We start from the raw sequence: 25,826 nt of genomic DNA on the forward strand, positions 1-25,826 counted from the left end.
ATTAGAAATATACATACTCTGACAGTTCTGCCTGTTAAAGGGGACATGTCTGTTATAGTAAATATTGTACTCCCCATAAAGTAACGATTCCGGAGCATCTTTTCTTGGAACTCTGCATTATGTCATTCCTCGGTTATTCCTCATACAAATTTATGAATAAATTGACAGCTGGGTGCTATCAGTTGGGGGTGTGTCCTTACACAGTCTGACACTGTCCAATCAGTGGAACAAAAAAAGTGGTACTTGTAGGTCTCCAGCATCCGATAGGATGAAAAGCAAAAAAAGTATATTTTATCATCTTACAAGAAAAGATGGAGTGCACATCCAATAAAGGCTCAGCTTACGCATTTCAAACCTAGTTGTGGTTCTTAGTCATAGGTAACAGATGCATGGTATACCTGGGAAATGGGGAATAGCTCCTTCCTTCATCGTCATCCAAATACACCTTGGTTGCAAATATAAATAATATTTGCTAAGAAAAGAAACAGAATTCCATATAAAAGACTGTTACAGATTATAGACTGGAGGACCAAATTTAGATTAGTAAAATAACAAACAAGATCTGTCTTGACACTTAAACCATGCAGAATTCATTTCAATGGTTAGAATCCAGAAAGCCTTCCTTGTGAGGAGTGTCCTCCTCCAATTACCTCCCCTCCTAGGTCTATTAACCCCTTCGATGACATAAACTTCTAAGGTACGACATTTCCATTATGTTTTTCAAAGAAATTACGGGACTCTCCTGACAGGACACAAGTCCATATGGCATCTGTGGGGGTCGCTCCTGAGATATGTTCTGCAAGCCTAACTTTTAATTTGTGAGTGTTGTCAATAGACCTAAGAGGGGAGGTAACTGGAGGAGGACACCCTACAAATGAATCCCACATAGTTTAAATCTTAAGACACATTTTATGTATTTTTACTAATCTAAATTTGGTCATCCAGTCTGTAATCTGGTCTTTTTTTTGTAAATGAAATACTACAAGTACTTCTTTTTTAGTTCAATTTGTCTACCTGATCTCCGGTTCAGCATCCTCTCCCTGCACAGAGGCATTTTGAATACAGTGGACCTGCAAACATCTTGAGAAGTAAGCTGATCACCACACACGTTTTTCTTCTAATATACTATACAATCAGTACTCACGGTCTTAGACAGGGTAGGGACATGCCCCTTTAAAAAGAGAAATGGTAACACCCAGTTGTCAATTTATTCTTAAATTTCTAGGAGTAACAGAGGAACGGCAAAACACAGAGTTCTAAGAAAAGATGCTCAAGGATTCTGATTTTATGGGGAATACAAGTATTTACTGAAACAGATATGTCAGGAGAGCTGACGGGTCCTCTTTAACCCCTTCCCTCTTCCTGACAGAGCCTCATTTTTCAAATCTGACATGTTTCACTTTATGTGGTAATAACTCTGCAATGCTTTTACCTATCGAAGCGATTCTGAGATTGTTTTCTCGTGACACATTGGACTTTAGGTTACTGGCAAAATTTGCCCGATGCATTCAGTATTTAGTTGTGAAAAACACCAACATTTTGCGAAAAATTTCAAAAATTAGCATTTTTCTCAATTTAAATGTATCTGCTTGTAAGACAGGCAGTTATAACACACAAAGATGTTGCTAACTAACATCCTCCATATGTCTACTTTAGATTGGCATCGTTTTTTGAACATCATTTTATTTTTCTAGGACCTTACAAGGCTTAGAACTTTAGCAGCAATTTCTCACATTTTCAAGAAAATTTCAAAATGCTATTTTTACAGGGGCCAGTTCAGTTGTGAAGTGGCTTTGAGGTCCTTAGATATTAGAAACCCCCAATAAGTCACCCCATTTTAAAAACTCCACCCCTCAAAGTATTCAAAACAGCATTTAGAAAGTTTCTTAACCCTTTACACATTTCGCAGGAATTAAGGCAAAGTAGAGGTGAAATTGACAAAGTTCATTATTTTTTTCCAGAAATTCATTTTGAATCCATTTTTTTTTGTATCACAGAAGGTTTTACCCAAGAAATGCAACTCAATATTTATTGTCCAGGTTCTGCAGTTTTAGGAAATATCCCACATGTGGCCCTAGTGCGCTACTGGACTGAAGCACCGGCCTCCGAAGCAAAAGTATCACCTAGTGGATTTGGGCCTCCTTTTTATTAGAATATATTTTAGGCAGCATGTCAGCTTTGAAGAGGTCTTGTGGAACTAAAACAGTGGAAACACTCCCAAAAGTGACCCCATTTGGGAAACTACACCCCTCGAGGAATTTATTTAGGGGTGTAGCAAGCATTTTGACCCGCCAGTTTTTTTTGCAAAAAGTTTTGGAACTAGGCCATGAAAATGAAAATCTACATTTCTTCAAATAAAACGTAGGTTTAGCTATTTTTTTTTTCATTTCCAAAAGAACTAAAGTAGAAAAATCACCACAACATTTGTAGAGCAATTTCTCCCGAGTAAAACAATACCCCACATGTGGTAATAAACGGTTGTTTGGAGACACGGCAGGGCTTAGAATGGAAAGAGCGCCATTTGGCTCTTGGAGCTCAAATTTAGCAGGAATGGTTTGCGGAGGCCATGTCACATTTGCAAAGCCCCTGAGGGGACAAAACAGTGGAAACCCCCAACAAGTGACCCCATTTTGGAAACTATACCCCTTGAGGAAATTATCTAGGGGTATAGTGAGCATTTTGACCCCACAGGTTTTTTGCAGAAATTTTTTGAAGTAGGCTGTGAAAATGAAAATCTACATTTTTTCCAAATAAAATGTAGGTTTAGCTAATTTTTTTTCATTTCCACCAGGACTAAAGGAGAAAAAGCACCATAAAATTTGTAAAGAAATTTCTCCCGAGTAAAACAATACCCCACATGTGGTAATAAGTGGCTGTTTGGACACACGGCGAGGCTGAGAAGGGAAAGAGCGCCATTTGGCTTTTGGAACTCAAATTTAGCAGGAATGGTTTGCGGAGGCCATGTCACATTTGCAAAGCTCCTGAGGGGACAAAACAGTGGAAACCCCAAACAAGTGACCTTATTTTGGAAACTACACCCCATGAGGAAATTATCTAGGGGTACAGTGAGCAGTTTGACCCCACAGGTGTTTTACAGAACTTATTGGATGTAGGCCGTAAAAATGAAAATCTACATTTTTTCAAAGAAAATGTAGGTTTAGGTATTTTCTTTTCAATTCCACAAGGACTGAAGGAGAAAAAGCACCATAACATTTGTAAAGCAACTTCTCCCGAGTAAAACAATACCCCACATGTGGTCACAAACATCTGTTTGGACACACGGTAGGGCTCAGAATGGAACTAGCACTATTTGGATTTTGGAATGGTTTCTGGGCGCCATGTCACATTTGCTGAGCCCCTGTAGTACTAGTACAGTGGAAACACCCCAAAAGTGACTCCATTTGGAAAACTGCACCCCCTGAGGAATCATCTAGGGGTATAGTGAAAATTTGGATCCCAAAGGATTTTTGCTGAATTAATTAGAATTAAGCCATGAAAATGAAAAATATATATTTTTTTCCAACAAGATGTAGTTTTAGATCAACATTTTTCATTTTTACAAGGAATAGAGAAGAAAAAGCACCCCAACATTTGTAAAGACATTTCTCCCGAGTACGGTAACACCCCATATGTGGTTATAATCAGCTGTTTACGTATATGGGAGCATTCAGAAGAAAAGGAGCGGTATTTATCTTTATCGTAGATTTTGCTGGAATGGTTTGCGGACGCCATGTTGCATTTGCAAAACCACTGATGTACCAAACAAAAGTGACACCGTTTTAGAAACTACACCCCTAAAGGCATTTATCAGGGGTGTAGTGAGAATTTAGACTCCACAGGTGTTTTGCAGAAATGAATACGCCGTGGATGGTGCAAAGTGAAAATTGAAATTTCTCCACTGATATTCCCATTCACTGCACAATATGTTGTGCCCCTAGAGAATCTTACCCCATAAATTGTAAAGAGGGTTCTCCCGGGTATGGTAATGCCTTACTTGTGGCCATAAATTGCTGTTTGGGCACACTGTAGGGCTAAGAAGGGAAAGACCGCCATTTTGAGCATGGATTTTGCTTGGTAGTTTTTCTGTTTGGGGTTTTGCTGGTATTTCAGTTTATAATGTGGTGGCATATGTAATCTGTGCGGAGAACATCAGGGCATAATAAGAGGGTATAATAATGGGGTAAATAATACAATTATCCATAGATGTGTGTTACGCTGTGAAGCGATCCGTTATGCACAGGCCGGTGTCACACTGATAAACGGTTTTCTTTCTTATCCCCCTTTTGTAACGCTCTGCACCTTTTGGGGACTTTTTCTCCTTCGTAGTTTGGGAAATATTGCTGGGAAAGTTTTGTGCTGGTATAATACGGGCACCCTCCCTTCCAGCGGATGTGCCATGTCCATTCCCTTTCCTAGTTCCTAAATACTAAGGTCCGAAACTGAAGGAATGTTCCCCTCCGGCCTGGGCATTGAGATGTTTTTCATCACCACATTACTAGTGCCATAACTTTTTTATTTTTCAGTTGATTGAGCGGTGTGCGGGCTTGTTTTTTGCGAGACGGGCTGTAGATTTTATTGGTACCATTTTAGAAGACATACGACTTTTTGATCACTTTTTATTTCATTTTTTGGTAAAGGAAATTACCAAAAACAAGCAATTCTGGAATAGTTTTTCATTGGGTTTTTTTTCGGCATCCACAGTGCGCCCTAAATTACATGTTAGCTTTATTCTGCGGGTCGATACGATTACGGCGATACCAAATTTATATAGTTTTTTTTATGTATTGCAGCTTTTGCACAATAAAATCACTTTTTCTATAAAATCATTTGTTTTCTGTGTCGCCATATTCTAAGAGCCATAACTTTTTTATTTTTGCGTGTACAAAGCGGTGTCAGGGATTATTTTTTGCGGGACGGATTGTCGTTTTTATTAGTACTATTTTGGAGTAAATGTGACTTTTTGATCACTTTTTATAGCATTTTTTGGAAGGAGATGTGACCTAAAAACAAAGATTCTGGCGTTGTTTTTAATGTTTTTTTTACGGCGTTCACCGTGCGGGATAAATGACATAATAGTTTTGTAGTTTGGGTCGTTACGAACGCGGCGATACCAATTATGTATAGTTTTTTTTACATTTTTACGTTTTTTCCCATAATAAAAGACTTACTATGGGAAAAAAGTCAGTTTAGCTTTATTTTTATTTGAAAAGTGTGTGTTTTTATTGTTTTACCACATTTTTATTCCTTTTTTTTTTACTCTTTTTACTTGTCCCACTAGGGGACTTGAAGGCCTGATGCCCCGATCGCTACTCTACTACACTGCACTACATACGTAGTGCAGTGTATTAGTGCTGTAAGTTATTCACTGACAGCAAGCCTATGAGGACACGCCGCAGGCATTTTCTGGCGTCCGATTGCCACAGCAACCCAGCGATTGCGTCACTGGGTTGCTGGTCGGGTTAAAATCAGATGCTGCGCTCTATTGGGGGGTTAATCAGCCGAATCGGAGAATAGCTCCGGTCCTGGCAGTTACAGGAGGGTGCCAGCTGTATAATACAGCTGTCACCCCGCGGTGATGGTGCCGGCTCTGCTTCTGAGCCCGCACCATCACTGCGCCGTACCTATACAGCGCTTTGCGGGAAGCACCTCCCGACAGCGCCGTATATATACGGCGGATGTCGGGAAGGGGTTAAATACTGGTGATGAACCATATCATCATATTTACTAAACTACTGGATATTTACTAACAACGACAGTCACTGGATAGCTTGAGATTGTATTAGGCACTGTTCACACAGAGTTTTATGCAGGCTGGAATTTTGAGGCAGATTTTCATCTGCCTGCACGCTGTTTGCCGCTTTCTTTGTGGTGTTTTTGACCTGTGGCCATTGAGCACTGTGGGCAAAAACGATGCGAAAAAACGCTTTCTCTGCCTCCCATTGATGTAAATGGGAGGTCACGGAAGTAAGCGCCCGAAGATAGGGCATGTCACTTCTTTTTCCTGCGAGACGGTTTTTCCGCTCATGGGAAAAAACCACCTACGCTTTCCATTGAAATCAATGGGAGGCATTTTCAGCCGTTTTTTGGCGCGTTTCCGATGCGGTTTCTGCGTCAAAAAACGTGTAAAAAAAACTTAGTGTGAACAGGGCCTTAAAGTCCATGTATGTAGTGTAATGTACACAGAAATTATACAATCTGCATTCCCAAAGATAAGGGACTACGCTGAAACTTAACCCATAGGTGAATCTTTAAGGGACATTATACTCTGAGAAATTATATATTTAAAGGGTTTGTATTGAATTATAAAAACATTGCCGCATTCTTTCAGAAACAGTGCCACTCTTGTTCATGGGCAGCAGTCTGGTATTGCAGATCTGCCCCTTTCAAGTGAATCGGCTCAGATACAATACCAGACAAAGCCCATGGACAAAAGTGGCGCTGCTTCTGGAAGAATGCAGCCATATTTTTATAATCTCATATAAACTCTTTAACCCCTTAACGCAGAATAACATACAAGTATGTCACCTGCTGGGGTTAGCTACCGCAGAAAGCTGTACATGTAAATCATTCTGTGTGCGCGATCGCCGTGGAATCCTGACTGTGACTGACAGCAAAGTCTGGGGTTGGAGATAACTTAGATCCAGGCCGTTTAAACACTTAAATGCTGCAGTCAATGGCGACCGGGACATTTAAGTGGTTTGACAGGGGGAGGGGGCTTCCTCTCTCACCCACTGGAGGCGTGAACCGCCGATGGGTTGGCATGGCTGTTGGGGGCCTAACAAAGGCATAAAAGTAGCTGGATTAGGCTGCGCCTCTGTCAGTTTTACATTAACAGGCAGTAATGCTTTGGTATACTAAGTATACCAAAGCATTATACTGCATCAGCGATCAGAAGATCACTTTGTGAAGTCCCCTAGTGGGACTAAGAAAATGTATGAAATTAATTAAAGTAGAATTTATTAATAGAATAAATCATAAGAAATGGTTTTATTTTGTAAAAGTAAGTAAAATAAAAATACATATAGCTGGTTTCTCACCGATTGTAATGACCCGTACAATAAAGTTAACATGTTATTTAAACCATATTGTGAACACCGTACAAAACAAACGCAAAAAATTATGGTGGAATTGCTTATTTCCATCCTCTCCCCCCCCAAAAAAATATTAAAAGTTGAAAATTAAATCCCCCAAAAAAAAACCCATATGGCTACCTAGATGGAAAAATACAAAAGTTACGGTTCTTGTAATGATGCAACACAAAACCAAATCATTTTCCTTTAACCCCTTCCCGCCGCAGCCTTTTTTCAGATTTTCATTTTCGTTTTTTCCTCCCCACCTTCCAAAAGCCATAACTTTTTTATTTTTCCGTCTATGTAGTCCTATGAGGGTTTGATTTTTGCGGGACGAGTTGTAGATTTTCGTAGCACCATTTATTGTGCCCTATAAGGTACTAGGAAACGGGAAGAAAATGATATGTGGGGTAGAAAATGAAAAAAAAAACAGCGATTCCTCCATTGTTTTTTGCGCGTAGTTTTTACAGAATTCACTGTGCAATTAAAACAACATGTTACCTTTATTCTGCGGGTCAATACGATTACGGCGATACCAAATATATATTGTTTTTTCTATATTTTACTACTTTTACAAGTAAAAAGCAAAGTGTAAAAGATACAATTTATTTTGTGTCGCCAAATTCCGAGAGCCATAACTTTTTTATTTTTCCATCGATTAAGTGGTATGAGGGCTTATTTTTATTGTGGGATAAGCTGTAGTTTTTAATGATACCATTTTGGCGTACAAGCGACATTTTGATCACTTTTTATTTCATTTTTTGTGGTGACCAAAAAATAAACATTCTGGCGTTTACATTTATTTTTTTACGGCGTTCACCGTGCGGGTTAAATAATGATATATTGTAATAGTTCAGACTTTTACGGACGCGGTGATAGCAATTATGTTTATTTATTTAACTATGCTCTAGGGGGAAAATGGAAATGGGAAAAGTTTTTTTTTTTTTACTTTTAATTTTATTTTTATTTTTTGACACAGAAAAAACCTTTAATTTACTAATTTTTACTTTTTTACTTGTCCCCCTAGGGGACTTCAACCAGCAATCGTTAGATCGCTTGCACTATATACTGCAATACTAATGTATTGCAGTATATCATGATTCTGGCAGGATTCTATTAAGCCCTGCCGGAGCACAAAGATGGCAGACCTGGGGGCCTTCATTAGGCCCCCAGGCAGCCATAGCAACCATCGCCCCCCCCCTGGATAACATTGCGGGGGGCACGATGAGCTGTTAGAGGGGGTCTCCCCCTCTTTCTGACGATTTAAATGCTGTGGTAGCTATTGACCGCAGCATTTAACGAGTTAAACGAGCGGGATCGCACTCGAGCGCGATGCCGTTCGTTACTCAGCCGACACCGGCATCGTATGGATTGGGTTCATCTGTGAGCCCGTTCCATACTTCCCCTACTCGACTTTGGCATATGGATAGGTCAAATGTCGGGAAGGGGTTAAAAGTGTTTTTATTTTAAAAAAAGTAGTAAAACATAACACAACCCTGGAGTGTAGCTACAGGTGGTGCATAGGTAGCAGTTGCATCCGGGCCCTGGAGCCTGAGGGGGGCCAAAAACCCTCAACCACATAAGACACCGGTATTATAAATGATATATGGTGGGGGGGAGCCCTGTTATAGATTTTGCATTGAGGCCCGGAGCTTCAAACTATACCTCTAACAAAACCTATACATATTTGGTATCACTGTAATTGTACCAACCCATAGAATAAAGTTAACATATTATTTATGCCCTATAGGGAACGGCGTGCATTTAAAATTTTCCACAATCATCTGGGTATACATAGCTCCAGCTATGTCAATAAACTTTTGCAGGGAGGACCGGAGCAGCGATCTGTGAGGGAAGAAATGGCTCTTTTTCTTTAAAACATCCCACGCCACTTTTTGAGTCGGAAAACCCCTTTAACCCCTTAAGGACCTGGACTATTTCGGCCTTAAAGCATTGTTTTTCGCTTTTTAAATTTACGCCGTTTACTATGCGTGTAACTTTATTCTATGGGTCAGAACAATTACAGAGATAGCAAACATGTATAGTTTTTTTATGTTTTACTACTTTTGCACAATTAAAAGACTTTTAAAGAAAAATTATTTGTTTTTGTCGATGTCGCCATATGAGGACGTGTTTTTTCACGGGACGAGATGTAGTTTTAATTGGTATCATTTTGGGGAACATGTGACTTATTGATTATCTTTTATTAAATTTTTTTGTTGGGGGGAATGGAAAAATAAGAATTTTTGCTGTCGTTTTTGTGTGTTTTTTTGTACTGCGTTCACCCGGCAGTTTAATTAATGTGTTAACTTTATTACTTTGGTCGTTACAATCGCGGCGATACCATATATGTGTGTGTTTTGTGTTTTTTTGCACTTCTAGTAAATAAAACCACTTTTTATGGAAAAAAGCGGTTTTATTTTAATTTTTATTGTAATATTTTTAATGTTTTTTATATAAACTTTATTTAACTATTTTTTTATTTTTTTTTATTAGTCCCACTAGGGGACTTCAATTTGCGATCTCTTCTGATCTCTTTCTGATCACCTATATAATGCTTTGGTATTATTGCCTGTCAATGTAAAACTGACAGGCAGTCTATTAATCTATTAGGCCATACCTCTGGCACGGCCTAATAGACATACAGCCAGACAGAGGAGACCTGGGGGCCTTTGTTAGGCCCCCGGCTGCCATGGCAACCTGTCGATGATTGCATTCGTGGGCCGCCGATCGGTGACAGAGGGTGCTCCCTTCCTCTGTCAAACAACTTAAATGTTGTGGCATTTAAGGTGTTTAACGGCCAGGATTGGAGGTTTCTCCAATCCTAGCTGTTGCAGCGGGAGTCACAGCCGGGCTCCCGCAACGAACGTGCAGGCGCAGATTCTGTACCCGCATGATCTCCTTCACGTACATGCACGGCGGAATGCGCTAATGGCTGGATTCTATGCCGTGCATGTACGTGATTCTGCGGCAAGGGGTTAAGGCCAAAATAGGCCTAGTTGGTAAGGATTTAATGGCCATATTATGTCTCATTGTAAATAGTATGGATTTTACTTGAAGACTGGGATTGGATCCCATCGTGGGAAAGGTTTCCTGGCATTCCCCTGACAAGTTCCAATCACATCTTGGTGCAGCTTAGGGAGAATAAATCATAACTGTTTTATTTCTAAAAAAATTGGTTAGGGTTACTAAACACAGTAAGTGACTTAAATGTTTGGTTTCATGAAGACAATCCCCGGTGATCAGCTGTTATGGTCGGGAGAAGCTATTGTACAGTCAGCCATACATTTATATTTACATAATGTAGTATTAGGCTATGTTCACACTGAGTTTTCTTGCAGGCGGAAATTCTGCCTCAAAATTCCGAAGATAGGGCATGTCCCTTCTTTCTCCCGCAAGGCGGTTTTACCGCTCGCGGGAAAAAGACTCCTCCGCCTCCCATTGAAATCAATGGGAGGCATTTTCGGGCCATTTTTGACGAGTTTTGCGGCACGGTTTCCGCGTCAAAAAACTCTGTGTGAACATAGCCTTACATGGCAACCATTCAAATGGAGTCACTCTTACTTAGTGGCTCCCCATTCTGGCCCATATATATGGCACTTATGAGACAACCCTTTTATTACAGATATTAATTGTCAATAAATGGCCATTCAGAGTTGTTAACCAAGGAAGATCATAATCTCGCTTTTAATCCTTTAATCCATGCATAATAATGGTAGTGATAATATTCTCACCAGGATGAGTATGAGTACTTTATTATTCACATAACAGGGCTTCAGTGGGTGTGGTTATGGCACAGCCTGTGTGGGAAGTAGGGACCTATGGATTTCCTGCATAAGGCCCCATGCACGCCACCGTCCATTTCGTCGTATATTTGCAGGAAATTGTCCGTGCCGTATAAAGCCTCCGCGAAAGATAGGACAAGTTCTACCTTTGGCTTTTTAAGGACCGTGCTCTCATACTTTATATGGGAGCACAGGCCGAAAATGCGGGAGGCTGCGGACAGTGATTACCGGCACGGACGTGGGCATGACAGATATACCGGGAGGTTCTCCGGTAAGGAAGACTTGTTGGAAATAGGCATTTGGGAGGTCCAGTATCTAGTCAAAACTGAGTTTCTATACAATATATAGCTTTTATACTATATATGTTGGTGTGTTAGGACTGTCATGTAAAGAGGTTATGTGAATGTGGATATTTCATATACATTTTACAAAGCAGCAAGTTGGACCTCGACAACTTTAAAAAACATACTACAACACAAAGTGGCAGTGCTCAGCCTATCACTATGTACTATTGTTATGCATCAATACAATTACCAAGCGACGAATAGGGAACTACTGTATGTTGGATCTCAAAAATAGGAGTATGATCTCACATAGAGATGATGAGCTGTATATGAATATTTTAAGAGTAGATGAATCTGCACGCGTGTGTTTTCATCAAGATTCCAGGAAAAGTCTATGCATGTTCCATGCTATTTGGCACAAACATACAATGCTGTCACCGAGAATGATGCATTACACAACAAAATTACTAATCCATTTGCTACTAACCAGATTGTTATGTTCATCCAAATATAACTCTTAATATCTAGATTGCACAAAATGTGCTAATCTCAATAAAAATACCACCATTTTATGCCTGTTTTTTTGCGAATTTTAATAATTATTGAATCATTAATACTTAAAAAGGACCTGTCACCTCTCCTGTCATGTCTATTTTAGTAAATACTTGCACTCCCCATGAAATACTAATTCTGAAGCATATTTTTTAGGAATTCTGTATTGTATCTTCTCATCTGTTATTCCTTAAAAAAAATTATGAATAAATTGACAACTGGATATTACCATTCTTCCAAGTTTCTATCAGTACTGATTGGACATTGTCAGGAACCCGCCCCCCAATCAGTAACTGCCAGTTGTGAATTTATTCATAAATTTCTAAGAGGAATAACAGAGGGACAGCATAACATAGAGTTCTAAGAAAAGATGTTTCAGAATTGTTATTTCATGGGAAGTACAAGTATTTACTAACAGGGACATGTCAGGAGAAGTGACAAGACCTCTTTAACAGGCTATTGTGTATAAAATTGCCAACCAAACGGGCCCCAGCGCTCCCCACTTTCCTACTTACCTATTTTACCAATCCAAAACCCTTTCCCCACTTACCAATTTTATGCTGCAATTCCACATAGTTTTTGAGCCACGAGTGCACCTCTTTTCGCTGGCAAACACGCCCCCTCCTCTGGAATGACATAGTTAGGCTATGGCGATGTCACAGTACTATTTACTCTAATCTTGCGCTTGCAAAACTTTTTCTAACTACGGCGCATGTGCAGTAGGATCCCTGCTCTAGCACAATGCTATTGCTTCAGTAGGGAGAATACTAAGCATGTGCCATAGTTAGGGGTAACAGAGCAAGTGCAAGATTAGGGTTAATAGTACTCTGACGTAGCCTGGCTACACTGAGTTTTTTTTACGAGTTTTTTGACGCGGAAACCGCGCCGCAAAACTTGTCTAAAACCGGCCGAAAATGCCTCCCATTGATTTCAATGGGAGGTGTCTTTTTCCCGCGAGCGGTAAAACCGTCTCGCGGGAGAAAGAAGGGACGTGCCCTATCTTTGCACTATTACGTCTCTGACCTCCCATTGACATCAATGGGAGGCAGAGAAAGCGTATTTCGCTGCGTTTTATGTTTTTTGCCCGCGGCCATTGAGCGCCGCGGAAAACGCAGCGAAAAACGCCATGAAAATCGGCGTGTAGGCAGAGGAAAATCTGCCTCAAACTTCCAAACTGAATTTTGAGGCACATTTTCCTGCAAAAAACTTAGTGTGAACCTAGCCTAAAGGAGTAGGGGATGTTTGCCAGCGGAAAAAGGTGCACTTGTTGTGGAACGGCGCACCCGAGTGGCACTTGCAGCTACCGTATTTTTCTGACCATAAGATGCAGATTTTAGCCCCATAAAAATAGGCTTAAATTTGACTGCGTCTTATGGAGTGAAGGTACCTTCTTTAAAGATGTTTTCTAATACTATTTATGCAGTAGGGGAGTACAGGAGGGATTTATTGCAGCTTGTAATGTCTTCCAGTTGGCTGCCGTGCTTCTGCTGTCTGTAGTGTCGGCAGCATGGAGGCTGGGGTCAGGGGGTTATCGCTCATTTCAGTGCAGCAAGAAAAGTCTTTATAGAGAGTTTAAAACTTTCTCTGTTCTACCCTACAACCTTTTCTGATTAGCCTGACTGCATAACAATAGGAAGAAGCCATTACAGGACAACATATTGCTGCTCCCCATTAGCAGACAGCAAGCTACAGAAAAGGAGAACAAGTGTTATAAGGTACAAATACCCTCTCCCCATAAGTGTGACATTTGTAGATGTCCCCCCAATTTTTTTTCTCATTTTCTTCCAACTACAATGAGAGTGTCTTATGGTCTGGTGCATCTTATAGTCCGAAAATACAGTCATTTGAATGTAAAGAAAAACTAAATTTTCTCCAAAAATACTTAGAATTGCAACGTTAAATAGGTATTTGGGGAAAGGGTTTTTGATTGCCTACCAAATGCTCGGGCCCGTTTTGTAGGCAATCTTCTTCTGACAGATTCCCTTTAAATATATACCTAGTTACATAGTTAATAAGGTTAAAAAGACCATCAAGTCCAACCTATAATCTACCTTTTTGATCTACAGAAAGGCAAAAACCCCCATAGAACTGTTACTTTAATAGTAGTATCATCTTACTTTACAAATGTATGTGCAAAGCCAAATTATAGTTAGGGCTAAAGGCAGCGTCGGACTGGCCCACCAGAGGATGGGATGATTCCAGCCCGAGCTGCATCTCTCTCCTGCCACGGAGCAGAGAGCCATTGGCCGCTAAATTTTGTAGGCCACAGGCTTAGGACCTCAGCGTCCCGGCGCCGATGACACGATGAAGCCACTGCGCCGGTGACATGATGTCATCACTGCGCAGGTGACGCGATGACGTCACTGTGTCAGGCCACAGCAGAAGAGCTATCCGCTCACTTTTTGCTTTTTTTTTCATTAGTTTAAAGGGGACATAGCTAATATATGGAAGGTACAGGGGGCCTAACTACTATATGGAAGGCAGAAAAGGGCCTTACTACTATATAGAGGGCATAAAGGGGCCTAAATCCTATATGAAGCACAAGGGGCCTAACTACTATGATGAGGGCACAAGGGGGCCTAAATACTATATGGAGGGCACAAGGGGGCCAAACTACTATATGGGGGTATCAAAGGGATCTAACTACTATATAGGGGCACAAAGGGGGACCTAACTAACATTGGGACACAAAGGGGTCTTAACTACTATATAGGGGCACAAAGAGGGCATAACTACTATATATGGGCACAAAGGGGGACCTAACTATATGGGGACACAAAGGGGTCCTAACTACTCTATGGGGGGCCAAAGGGGTCATAACTACTATGTAGGGGCAACAAAGGGGACCTAACTACTGTATAGGGGCACCAAAGGGGACCTAACTAACATGGAGACACAAAGGGGTGCTAACTACTATATGGGGATACAAAGGGGTCCTAACTACTATATGGGGGCACAAAGGAGGACCTAAGTACTATATGGGAACACAAAGGAGGAGCTAACTACTAGGGAAACATTCTTGTATAAGGAGAGCACTATTACTGTGTTGGGCCTAAAGGGAGCCCTATTACTGTGCTAGGGGGGGGGGGGAGCTATTACTGTGTGGGGCACCAAGAGTGAGAATTATTTCAGTCTGAGGCACTATGGATTGTACGTTTTTGTAGAGGGTGGGTAATAGGTAGGGTGGGTAATAGGTAGGGAAGGTGATGGAAAAGCGAGAAGCCAAAGATATTTGTGTCATATTCTGCAGAGAGGAGTCGTGGCTGGAAGAAGTCGTCATGGCGTTCTGGGCCGGATGAAGAAGAAAAGGGAAAGTGAATGACTCCAATCTAAGTAGACGTCACCTGTGAATCACTATATGTGACTGTACTGTGTTCACTTATATGGTCTGCGGAGCGCCTGTGAAGAACTGGTATGTACCACTATATGGTGACAGCATACATAGTCACATTATTTCTATATAGTTGAACTGTGGGGCCCCAAGAATTATTTCCTCTGGTGGGCCCAAGGTACTCTAGTCTGACACTGGCTAAGGGGCAAATGCCCTGTGCCTTTACCATTTTTTAGGACCCCAAACAACCTTATCAGAAGTTTTTACATAGGAGCTAGAGTGCATTAACCTGAATATCCTATGAGTTCCAGATGCACAGCTTTATGCTTTAAAACTTGCCAATATATTTGGGGTGTAGACTCTTCCCACTCCTAGGAACATCCTTAAAGGCTATGTAAACCTTCACACTGAAGTTTTTTTTAATTTGTCTTTTGCTTCCTAAGTGGAAAATTAAGCAACTTTCTAATTAGTCTTCATTAAAAGTGTCCTACCATTTTTCTGCTGTAGATTCTGTGTAACTGTAGATAGCTGGTGTATTGCAAATTCGGACACAAATCTGACAGTCCACTGTTCTGTCAGGTGCTGACTCAACTGCTTTCCCTCTCCCTTCTCCAGGGGCGTAGCTAGGGGGGGGGGCTGGCGGGGCATGTGCCCCGAGCGCAACTAGGTGGTAGGGAAGGGGGGGCGCCGCAGAGCAGCTGATCGCTGCTGATAGGCGCCCTGTATGTCGGACACCTGCAGCAGCTTTAGGAAGAGCCAGGAAGTGTGTGACGGCCGGGGAGTGGACCAGTCCTGTCACCTTACCTGTCACCTGACCTCACGTCACTGACATGAGGTCAGATGACTCTGGTCAGGGGACTGGACTGGTCCACTCCCGTGCTGCACCCTCCCAGCATGTAGGGGCGCCACTGGGCTCTGCCTCTACTCTGTGCTCTGATGTTACACACACAGAGTAAATAACAGGAGAAAGCTCCGCCCACAGCCTATCCTGACCTGTGATGCTGTCAGCAAGGAGACATGGTGAGTGTGTGTGTGTATATGTGTGTGTAGTGTGTATACAGTGTGTGTCTCGGTTTGTATGTGTATTTGTTACAGTGTGTGTGTGTGTCTCTGCATGTGTTTGTCTCCTACATCTACTACATTATCTGTACTCAGAGCGTTATCACTGTGTTATCTGTGGTGTTACATAGGACTGCAGGTGACATAACTACATTATCTGTACTCAGAGAGTTATCCCTATGTTATCTGTGATGTTACATAGGACTGCAGGTAACACTACTATCTGTTCTCAGAGAGTTATCACTGTGTTATCTGTGGTGTTACATAGGACTGCAGGTAACACTACTACATTATCTGTACCCCGTTATTACTGTGTTATCTGTTGTGTTACATAGGACTAAAGGTAACACTACTAGATTATCTGTACTCAGAGAGTTATCACTGTGTTATCAGAGGTGTTACATAGGACTGCACGTGAAATCTACTACATTATCTGTGCTGTGTACATATGTGCCTGTGTGCGTATATATGGGTCTGTTTGCGAATGTGTCTTTGTGCTTGTATATTTGTGCCTTTTATGTATTTGTATGTGTCCCTGTCTGTGTATTTATCTGCCAGTGTGTGTGCGTATATGTGTCTGTACGTCTATATATTTACCTGTATGTATATATTCCAGAATGTGTGTATGTATATTTGCCTGTATGTCTAAATATCTGTCTTTATGTATGTACAGTATATATGTTCCAGTGTGTCCATATATGTGGTTAATTTTTGGTTTGTGTAGGGGGCGGCAATAGAGAGTCCTGCACAGGGCACCATCCAAGCTAAGGCCGGCCCTGGCTGTCACCAACCCTAGTCAGAAGGAACTCCGCTGCTGCCTGCGCCGCATGACCTCATCGGCTCCTCCGGTAAGTCACACCAGGCAGAGCGGAGAGTAGTAGCGGTAGGCTACCGCTCTGTTTACAGTGTGGCGCTAAATACAAGGGGGGAGTGTGGCACTATTTAAAAGGGGGGGGAATGTGGCACTATTTACAAGGGGGAGAGTGGGGTGCTATTTACAAAGGGGCAGCGGGCTGTGTGTGGCACTATCTACAAGGGGGGGAGTGTGTCGCTATTTACAAGGGGGGAAGCGGGCTGTGTGTGTCACTATCTACAAGGGGGGCCGTGTGGCACTATCTACAAGGGGGGCTGTGTGGCACTATCTACAAGGGGGGATGTGTGTGGCACTATCTACTAGAGAGGGGCTGTGTGTGGCACTATCTACAAGGTGGGCTGTGTGTGGCGCTATCTACAGGGGGCTGTGTGTGGCCTCTTTCATTTATTTGTTTTTAATTTATTTTTATGTTAATTACATTATTTAACTATATCGCTTGTAAAATGTAGAAATGCTTTTATGCTCGTGTTATATTAAAAAAATGGTGAAAAAAAATTACACCTCATTGATAGGTAGAGAAAGCAAACATGGCGAGGGGGAAGGAGATGTTGGGAAATAAGTTGGGGGGGGCGCCAATCTGATTCTTTGCCCCGGGTGCAGGAGAACCTAGCTACGCCTCTACCTTCTCTAAGTGTTAGAGATAGCAGCAGAAAGGGGGAGGAGGTTGTACATGGTGGATCAGAGAGTGGAGAGGGGGGAAAGAATCAGGGAGGACAGATCACACAAGCTGTCAGTATCAGAGTATAGGTAAGCAGAGGGGGAATCACACAGGCTGTCATTTGGATGATTTTCCTCAATCACTTTACATTAACACATTAACTTTTATTACCTGCGTTGCAGGCAGGGAGACACAGCGTTCTGTGGGCGTGCAACCTCTGTCCCTATGCCAAAGATGCCATGTAGCCCTAGCCTTAATGATAAAATTTTTGATTGCCTTTAGCTGCCACAAGAGGAAGCTCCTGTCATATATATTTATACAGCTCCTATAGTAGTGAAAGGGAACAATATAAATTCATAAGCAGATAGCTTTTTCTAGTGGCGGCTAGCAGCAGCAGCCTTTGCGGGAGACTTGCTGATCCTGCTATAGATTAGAGAAGTATAATTTACTGTTACTGTTGGCTGACCGCGCATGCTTATTTCAATAGGGACAGTGGAATAAGTATTTTACCCCAAGGCAGACGTTGGGAGTTTGTCAAGTTGCCCTTATACACATTAGATTATCAGTTGACCCTACTGAAATTGGTGGATTGAGCTGACTTTACTCTAATGTGTATGGCGAGCTTTAGTTTTGCAGAGCTTCAAGGGATAGCAGTCGTGTTATTGCTGAAAACTATGCAGCTGTGTCTCAAGTACTAAGTAAAGAACACTGGAAGGAAAAAGGAATGTAGAAAATATTATTTAAACATTATACTCTTTGAAATGTTGTGTTTTCCTAGAGATAATGATGACGGATGCCTGTTTACATCTCATCATTATTAGTAGTAGGGAATATCCCATTGTCTAGGGTTAAGGATAAAGTCTAGAAACACATGAGAACCATGCCATTGTTTTAAATGTTAAATCCTTTACCATGTGTTGATCTGTTTTTAATATTGAAATGGAAATAATTTGTTTTAGGACAAGACGTGTTGATCTTGGATTGGATAATAACCTGTAAAATGTTTGGTTGACACAAACTTGGGTGGGTTAACAAGTGGTAGAAAAGAGGTTGGACTTATGTATAGTTTTGAAAGTCTCTCTTACCACTGTCATCCAGTAAGAAGTCATCTTGGTAACGGAACTTTTCTGGTCCACAAGCAATAAAAATGTCATCATCACCAAAGAAATCCTGAAGGCACATCACCTGAAAGAGAAGTTAGATTTTGTCACTAAATGATCATTCTTAGGTCCACTCAGGGGTGGGATAGAGCTGGTTTGCCCTGGTTCCCCCGTACCGGTTGATAAAATTACAGCCGGTCCGCAGAACCGGGATGAAGCGGGAAACAGGAACCGGTCCCCTGCACTCAATTGTATTCGCGTTCTTAGGACACAGATACAATTGACTTCACTAGCGCTGCCCTGGCGAGGCACATGATGCCTCGCCAATCGGCTCCTTAGTGATGATGCAGTCGGCGCGATGACGTATTCATGCACCATGCCGCTGCGTCGTTCCGCTGGAGGACTGTGTCGCTGGTGGATGGCGTGGCAACGGAACAGGTAAGCATATAATGTTTTTTTCCTTTTACTGTGGGCAACGTTGGGGTTGGGGGCCTTAACTATAGGGGACAATAACTATAGCGGAGGACTATATAGGGGACATTAAAAACTACAGGGTAGGACTCTATAGGGGGCACTAACTACAGGGGAGGACAATATAGGGGCACTAACTGCAGGGGAAGACTATATAGGGAGCACTAACTACAGGGGAGGACTATATAGGGGGCACTAACTATAGGGAAGGACTATATAGGGGGCACTAACTGCAGAGGAGGACTATATAGGGGGCACTAATTACATGGGAGGACTATATAGGGGCACTAACTACAGGGGAGGACTATGTAGGTAGCACTAACTACAGGGGAGGACTATATAGGGGGCACTAACTACAGGGGAGGACTATATAGGGGGCACTAACTACAGGGGAGGACTATATAGGGGGCACTAACTACAGGGAAGGACTATATAGGGGGCACTAAAGACAGGGGAGGACTATATAGGGGGCACTAACTACAGGGCAGGACTATATAGGGGGGCACTAACTATAGGGAACAATAATAATAACAACGCCACAGGTGGCCCTATCTACAGGGAAAGCTACTATCTGCAGAGGGAACTATGAGGTGCACTATCTACAGGGGGTTCTATGGGGAGCACCATCTACAGAGGACACTATGGGGAGCACTAACTACAGGGGGCTCTATGAGAGCCACTATAGGGGGTTTTACACTGGGCAACTATCATGCAGACCAGCGTTCATATAACGCTCGTTGCTGATAATTGCCCTGTGTAAACAGGGCAGTGATCAGCAGATGAACAAGCGAACGCTCAATCATCTGCTGGTTGTATAGTTTTAAAAAAAGTGAAATATTATTATTGTTGTCGGCAGCACATAAACAGGGACACGCGCTGCCGACATGATAATAATGTATGGGGATGAGCGATCGGAGCAACGACCGCTCGTCCCCATCCATAGCTCCATATGACAGGAGACAACGAGCGCCGACCAATGATGTATCGTTGATTGGAGCTCGCTGCACCGGTCGAATATCGGCAGGTGTAAAAGGCCCTTATCTACAGGGGGCTCTATGAGGGACACTATCTAGAAGGGACACTGTGTGTGGTGCATTGCTTTACAGTGTTTAAAACAATTTTATTCATGGACACAGTGTATGGTACTATTCTATTCAGGAGCACAGATATGGTGCTATTATATTCAGCACAGTGTGTAGCACTATTATGTTCAGGGGCACAGTGTATCATATTATATTCAGGAGCACAGTGTATGATACTATTATATTCGGGGGCACAGTCTATGATACTATTATATTTGGGGGCACAGTGTATGATACTATTATATTTAGGAGCACAGTTTATGATACTATTATCTTTAGGAGCATAGAGTGCGGCACAATGAGAATTTTATCTTCGTTTATAGGTGCGGAAATGTTGGAAAAGTGAGGAGCTGAAGACATCTGAGCGGCAAACTGCAGAAATTGGTCGTGGCCGGGAGAAGTCATCATAGAGAACCAAAGAAAAGAGAAAAAGAATGACTCCAATCTGAGAAGTCATCACCGGTAAGTTACTAAATGTAAATGTTTATTCTCCCTGTGACCGATCAGTACTATCATTCTTTTTTTGTGAAACAACAACTCCCAGCATAGCCTTACCATCGTTCTGGCTATACTGGGAGCTGTAGTTTTATGCCGTACAAACTTATATGGCAGGTGAGGGGTTAAACTGAATTTTCAAATGATCTCTGTACTGAGCTGCATTTGTGCTTGTGCTGTATTTATGTACTGAACTTAGGTCTGGAGTTATATATATATCATAACAACCAAGCTCAATTCATATACAGTGAAGGAAATAATCATTTGATCCCTTGCTGATTTTGTAAGTTTGCCCACTGTCAAAGACATGGACAGTCTAGAATTTTTAGGCTAGGTTAATTTTACCAGTGAGAGATAGATTATATATTAAAAAAAAAAGAAAATCACATTGTCAAAATTATATATATTTATTTGCATTGTGCACAGAGAAATAAGTATTTGATCCCTTTGGCAAACAAGACTTAATACTTGGTGGCAAAACCCTTGTTGGCAAGCACAGCAGTCAGACGTTTTTTGTAGTTGATGATGAGGTTTGCAGACATGGTAGATGGAATTTTGGCCCACTCCTCTTTGCAGATCATCTGTAAATCATTAAGATTTCGAGGCTGTTGCTTGGCAACTCAGATCTTCAGCTCCCTCCATAAGTTTTCGATGGGATTAAGGTCTGGAGACTGGCTAGGCCACTCCATGACCTTAAAGGAACAGTGTCACCAACATTTATTTTTTTATTTAGGGTTTTATTAAAAACGTTTATATTTATTTGTGTGTTTGTGTGTTACTTTTTTCTATTTTTACACTTTTTCTTCCCTATGGGGGCTGCCATTTTTTTTTCCATTTCTGTATGTGTCGATTAACGACACATACAGACATGGAATACGGCAGCTCCAGTCCCGTAGGGACTGCGAACGGGCCCCGTTCCATCCACTTTGGTGTACGCCGTGTGTGTGGGAACGGCGCATGCTCCGCTCCCACACGGTCCGATTTGAAATGCGCGCCGTCCGGCGCCATTTTCCTGTGGACCGGAAGTCGCGGCCGGGCAGTAAGATTACTACTTCCGGTCGCGGCTTCCGGACTTGTGCACATGGAGCAGCGGCAGCAGACGGAGCGGACGGACCGGAGGGAGCGGCGGCGACTGGAGCAGGTAAGTGATTTCTATGTATGTTCGTGTTTCAGTGTGTTTTACTAGTGTATGTAAACCTTCTACACTGTGTGTTAGCTCAAAAAATGGCGACACACAGTGTAGGAGGTTAGACCGTTCAAACCCCTCGTTTCTCCCGGCACTAGCCAGGATAAAGGAGGGGGGGATTCTGAGAGCTCACTAGAGCGAGGGATTTTTTCCCAATTTTGCAGCATAAAGCAATGTGGTTGCTTTACCACATGCAATGCTGCAATTTTGGGAAGTGCTCCATCTAGTGACCAGTGCTGGGAAATATTATAAATTGAATCCAATTTATAATATTTCCTGACTCGTGAAAAAAATAAAAAAAATTAGAACAATGTTTAATCACCTACACACTAATTGTTTAACTAAAAAAAAAACATGTTTTGCTGGCAACACATTCCCTTTAATGTGCTTCTTTTTGAGCCACTCCTTTGTTGCCTTAGCTGTATGTTTCGGGTCATTGACGTGCTGGAAGACCCAGCCACGAGCCATTTTTAATATCCTGGTGGAGGGAAGGAGGTTGTCACTCAGGATTTGACGGTACATGGCTCCATCCATTCTTCCATTGATGCGGTGAAGTAGTCCTGTGCCCTTAGCAGAGAAACGCCCCCAAAACATAATGTTTCCACCACCATGCTTGACAGTGGGGACGGTGTTCTTTGGGTCATAGGCAGCATTTCTCTTCCTCCAAACACGGCGAGTTGAGTTAATGCCAAAGAGCTCAATTTTAGTCTCATCTGACCACAGCACCTTCTCCCAATCACTCTCAGAATCATCCAGATGTTCATTTGCAAACTACAGACGGGCCTGTACATGTGCCTTCTTGAGCAGGGGGACCTTGCGGGCACTGCAGGATTTTAATCCATTACGGCGTAATGTGTTACCAATGGTTTCTTGGTGACTGTGGTCCCAGCTGCCTTGAGATCATTAACAAGTTCCCCCCGTGTAGTTTTTGGCTGAGCTCTCACCTTCCTCAGGATCAAGGATACCCCACGAGGTGAGATTTTGCATGGAGCCCCAGATCGATGTCGATTGACAGTCATTTTGTATGTCTTCCATTTTCTTACTATTGCACCAACAGTTGTCTCCTTCTCACCCAGCGTCTTACTTATGGTTTTGTAGCCCATTCCAGCCTTGTGCAGGTCTATGATCTTGTCCCTGACATCCTTAGAAAGCTCTTTGGTCTTGCCCATGTTGTAGAGGTTAGAGTCAGACTGATTCCTTGAGTCTGTGGACAGGAGTCTTTTATACAGGTGACCATGTAAGACAGCTGTCTTTAATGCAGGCACCAAGTTGATTTGGAGCGTGTAACTGGTCTGGAGGAGGCTGAACTCTTAATGGTTGGTAGGGGATCAAATACTTATTTCTCTGTGCACAATGCAAATAAATATATATAATTTTGACTATGTGATTTTCTGGTTTTATTTTAAAATATAATCTATCTCTCACTGGTAAAATTAACCTAGCCTAAAAATTCTAGACTGTTCATGTCTTTGACAGTGGGCAAACTTACAAAATCAGCAAGGGATCAAATACTTATTTCCTTCACTGTATACAGCACCAAAGAGAAGCTCAGAACATAAATACAACACCAGTACCAAGCTCAGTACATACATACACCAGAACCAAGCTCAGTACATATATACACCAGAACCAAGCTCATTACATAAATACAGTACCGAGCTTGGTTTTGGTGCTGTATTTATGTAATGAGCTTGGTTCTGGTGTTGTATATATGTACTGAGCTTTGTTGTGGTGCTGTATATATGTACTGAGCTTAGATCTAGTGCTGTATTTATGTGATGAACTTGGTTCTGGTACTGTATATATGTACTGAGCTTGGTTCTGGGGCTGTATTTATGTACTGAGCTTGGTTCTGGGGCTGTATATATGTACTGAGCTTGGTTCTGGTGCTGTATTTATATGCTGAGCTTGGTTCTGGTGCACTTTATATGGACTGAGCTTTGTTCTGGTGTTGTATATATGTACTGAGCTTGGCTCTGGTGTTGTATATATGTACTCAGCTTGGTTCTGGTGTTGTATATATGTACTGAGCTTGGTTCTGGTGCTGTATTTATGTGCTGAGCTTGGTTATGGTACTGTATATATGTACTGAGCTTGGTTCTGGTGTTGTATATATGTACTGAGCTTTGTACTGGTGTTGTATATATGTACTGAGCTTTGTTCTGGTGCTGTATATATGCACTGAGCCTTGTTCTGGTGCTGTATATATATATATATATATATATATATATGAGCTTTGTTCTGGTGTTGTATATATGTACTGAGCTTGGTTCTGGTGTTGTATATATGTACTGAGCTTTGTACTGGTGTTGTATATATGTACTGAGCTTTGTTCTGGTGCTGTATATATGCACTGAGCCTTGTTCTGGTGCTGTGTGTGTGTGTATATATATATATATATATATGAGCTTGGTTCTGGTGATGTATATATGTACCGAGCTTGGCTTTGGTGTTTTATATATGTACTGAGCTTGGCTCTGGAGCTGTATATATGTACTGAGCTTAGCTCTGGAGCTGTATATATGTACTGAGCTTGCTCCTGCCACCGTATCTGTGCATTTTCCGGGAGAGTTGTCGCGGCTTACTGCACACGCCGCACTGTCATCCACCCTTTTCACAGACCACAGCCCAACTAAATGGGCTGAGCACGCTTAGCATATTGAATGTGCGCATATAGGTCTATACGTAATGGGTGAGTTTAATATAATGAGCGTCGGTCGGTAGGTAGGTAGGTATGCCTATGTAAATTATATACATAATGTGGAAATCCACACTAAAACATTTTGGACAGGGAATGTCTTTATTTGGAGTCCACTTTAATATAGGGCGTATTTGGAATATCGTAATTGTTTTATATTATTATTAGAATAAATTCCCATGGCGCGATACACCGTAAAATAAGCTTTTGTAGAGACCTTAATGACAAATCTGCTTAGTTATTTATTTAAAAAGTTTTAAAATTATTATTTCCATTCATGAGGGGGAATTAATTTGACCTTTGATTTAAAGGGGTTCTCCGGAACATTTATATATATACATATGGCTTATTCTTAGGATAGGTCATTAAATAGAAGATAGGTGGGGGTCTGCCATCCCCACCAATTAGCTGACTTAAGGGGATGTACAATGAATGCCACAGCCTTCTCATAGTTTACCAGGCACAGCATCAGACACTTCTGTAGCGGCTGTGCCTGGTATGGAAGTTCTTTGCAGCCCCATCCCATTGACTTGAATGAGACTGTAATTGTAATCCCAGGTACAGCCGCCATGAAAGTGTACAACACTGTGCCTGGTAAACTATGAAGAGGCCGCAGAGTTTGTCGCTGTGGCCCCTTCAATCAGCTGATCAATGGGCGTGCCGGGAGTCGGATCTTCACTGATCTGATATTGATTATCTATCCTAAGGATAGGCCATCAATATAAAAGTCCCAGAGAACCTCTTTAAGTTTATCAACTTATAACAAAGGCATCTATAAAATGGCCATGGATGTTGAAACTGAAAGGTGCTAATATATTTTACTATACCGCCCCCAGAACCAGAACTTGTGGGTCTTTATACTGTGCCTGGCATCCAGCTGAAAAGGACATTTGGGAGTAGTGTGAGCAGAGGAGTGTCCTCAGCAATGCTTATTGGCAGAGAGCAGTTGACAGGTAAAGCTCTCCTAAAAATGCTCCTCCCAAATGTCCTTTTCATCAGCTAGATGCCAGTCTCTGTATTACACAACCCCACTCCAGTTTTGGGTGCTATATAGTAGGCCACAACATTACAGCACCCACTGGTCTAACCCTATATGGGCACTTTATAGATGCCAATGTTTAAAGAGAACCTTGTTTAATGATAATGCGATATACGAGTATTGGTAGACAAATGAATCTTTT

At 41.9% G+C, this 25,826-nt stretch overlaps 1 protein-coding gene across 3 annotated transcripts in view; it reads right to left on the bottom strand.

Annotated features, from left to right (window-relative positions):
- Positions 1-25,826, bottom strand: part of DCLK1 (doublecortin like kinase 1) — a 383,441-nt gene that overhangs the window by 212,874 nt on the left and 144,741 nt on the right. For all 3 annotated transcript variants that reach the window (XM_075851721.1, XM_075851722.1, XM_075851724.1), the window contains exon 4: positions 18,699-18,798. In XM_075851721.1, coding sequence (XP_075707836.1) covers positions 18,699-18,798 — 100 coding nt within the window. The remainder of the gene's footprint in view (positions 1-18,698; positions 18,799-25,826) is intronic.

The sequence above is a fragment of the Rhinoderma darwinii genome, chromosome 2 (assembly GCF_050947455.1).
Source record: "Rhinoderma darwinii isolate aRhiDar2 chromosome 2, aRhiDar2.hap1, whole genome shotgun sequence".
Classification (NCBI taxonomy): domain Eukaryota; kingdom Metazoa; phylum Chordata; class Amphibia; order Anura; family Rhinodermatidae; genus Rhinoderma; species Rhinoderma darwinii.